General features: G+C 32.2%; 1 protein-coding gene across 1 annotated transcript; it reads left to right on the top strand.

Moving 5' to 3' along the window:
* Positions 1-153: 153 nt before the first annotated feature.
* Positions 154-1,500, top strand: Tsp_14489 (putative ubiquitin family protein; the record flags this gene model as incomplete). The annotated part of the gene is made up of 7 exons (XM_003367462.1): positions 154-228; positions 351-422; positions 518-620; positions 670-756; positions 807-909; positions 1,196-1,285; positions 1,440-1,500. Coding segments are annotated over exons 1-7 (591 nt in total), but the record flags the coding sequence as incomplete, so codon positions are not given.
* Positions 1,501-1,659: the final 159 nt, after the last annotated feature.

Raw genomic sequence — 1,659 nt, 5'->3', positions numbered from 1 at the left:
GAGTGGAATGGTAATACTATGTAGTAAAGTAATGAAATTCATCGGACCTGCTCATTCGATCGTACTGATGTAGTCCGCAGCTTGGCATAACACAATCAACAGAAGTTTAGCGCTTGTTTATATATACTTAGGCGCATCAAAGGTGAAGAATCTATGAGATTCAAAATCGTAACAGAATATTTGTTCATTAAGTTGCAGATCACGGAAGAGGTGATGCGTATGAATATAGTTCATGAAGAAGCAAGATAAAATGCATAGAGAAGGGAGAACGAGAATCTGTGTCAAGTAAATCAAAAATCAGGTGATGCGTTAAAGATATGTCGATTTCATAATTTAGCAAATGACTAAAGAATCTCGCCAGCATCTGGCCAAGAATGAGAAAGAGTTGGCATTCTTCAGCAGAGGCTGCTGTTCATGCAGGTGTACATAGTGCGTTAGATCGAATTTAACGTCTCTTTTCACCATACAAAAAATCATCACTATTATTTAAATAATCCCTATATTAATATTTATTTAGATGCAAATATTTGTGAAAACTCTAACAGGAAAGACCATCACTTTGGAAGTAGAGCCTTCTGATACAATTCAGAATGTGAAGGCTAAAATTCAGGACAAGGAAGGTACGGTTTTGCAGTTTTAGGAGCGAATGTAGTTCATTATTATATTTAGGGATTCCACCTGATCAGCAGCGACTGATTTTTGCTGGAAAACAGCTTGAAGATGGACGTACTTTGTCCGATTACAATATTCAGAAAGGTAAAAATATTGTAATTCAGACATTTCTTAGAAATATATTTTTTTTTCAGAATCAACCCTGCATTTGGTTTTGCGTTTGCGTGGGGGTATTATTGAACCTAGTCTACGTCAACTCGCTTCAAAGTATAATTGCGAGAAAATGATTTGTCGAAAGTATGTTTTCTTGTTTTATTAAAGATGGAAATGTTACAGTTAACATTTAAATAAAATGGATAATTTGTTTATTGTTAAGTAGTTTCCTATTTTATTTTTTTATTAGAATTTTTTTCAAGTTACCTGCAGCACCTTTTGCTGTTGCTTGCCATATAAAAGTCATATAATTAGTAGTTTTATTTTTATTATTAAAATGACAGAAATAAGTAATTTTTCATACATGAAAAATGTAATGTATTCATTTGCGAATCACATTTTTTCCTTGTTTAATTTCTTTCTATTTGAGGTGTTATGCTCGTTTACCACCACGAGCTACCAACTGCCGAAAGAAGAAATGTGGACATTCTAATAATTTACGTCCAAAGAAGAAATTGAAGTAGTTCATGACTCTGTGACTACAGTAACAAAACTGAGTTTATAGTAAAACAGAAATTTCACGCTTTGATTTGAATACATTTAAGTACAGCACTTTTATAACTGATATGTAATGGAGTAAATAGATTTTATTTGCACTGTGTTTTTATTAACAGCTCCGCAAATGGTTATGATAAATGGCATTTTAAAATGGTAAAGTATCTAATCAATGACCATGTATGCAATTTTCAATTTTGATGAAAATGTTGGCAGTTTCATTCTAAATTATCCCATGTTTTGCAAAACAGTGGAGCATTTGTATGTAAATTTCTAACAACTGAACGGCTTGTGACTTTAATTCGATTTTTACCTTTTCAGTAATTATTTTTTTTTTGT

This window comes from Trichinella spiralis (genome assembly GCF_000181795.1).
Source record: "Trichinella spiralis strain ISS 195 chromosome Unknown Scfld4234, whole genome shotgun sequence".
In the NCBI taxonomy this organism is placed as follows: domain Eukaryota; kingdom Metazoa; phylum Nematoda; class Enoplea; order Trichinellida; family Trichinellidae; genus Trichinella; species Trichinella spiralis.
The sequence above is the reverse complement of the archived record's forward strand: the minus strand, read 5'-3'. Positions and strand labels throughout refer to the sequence as shown.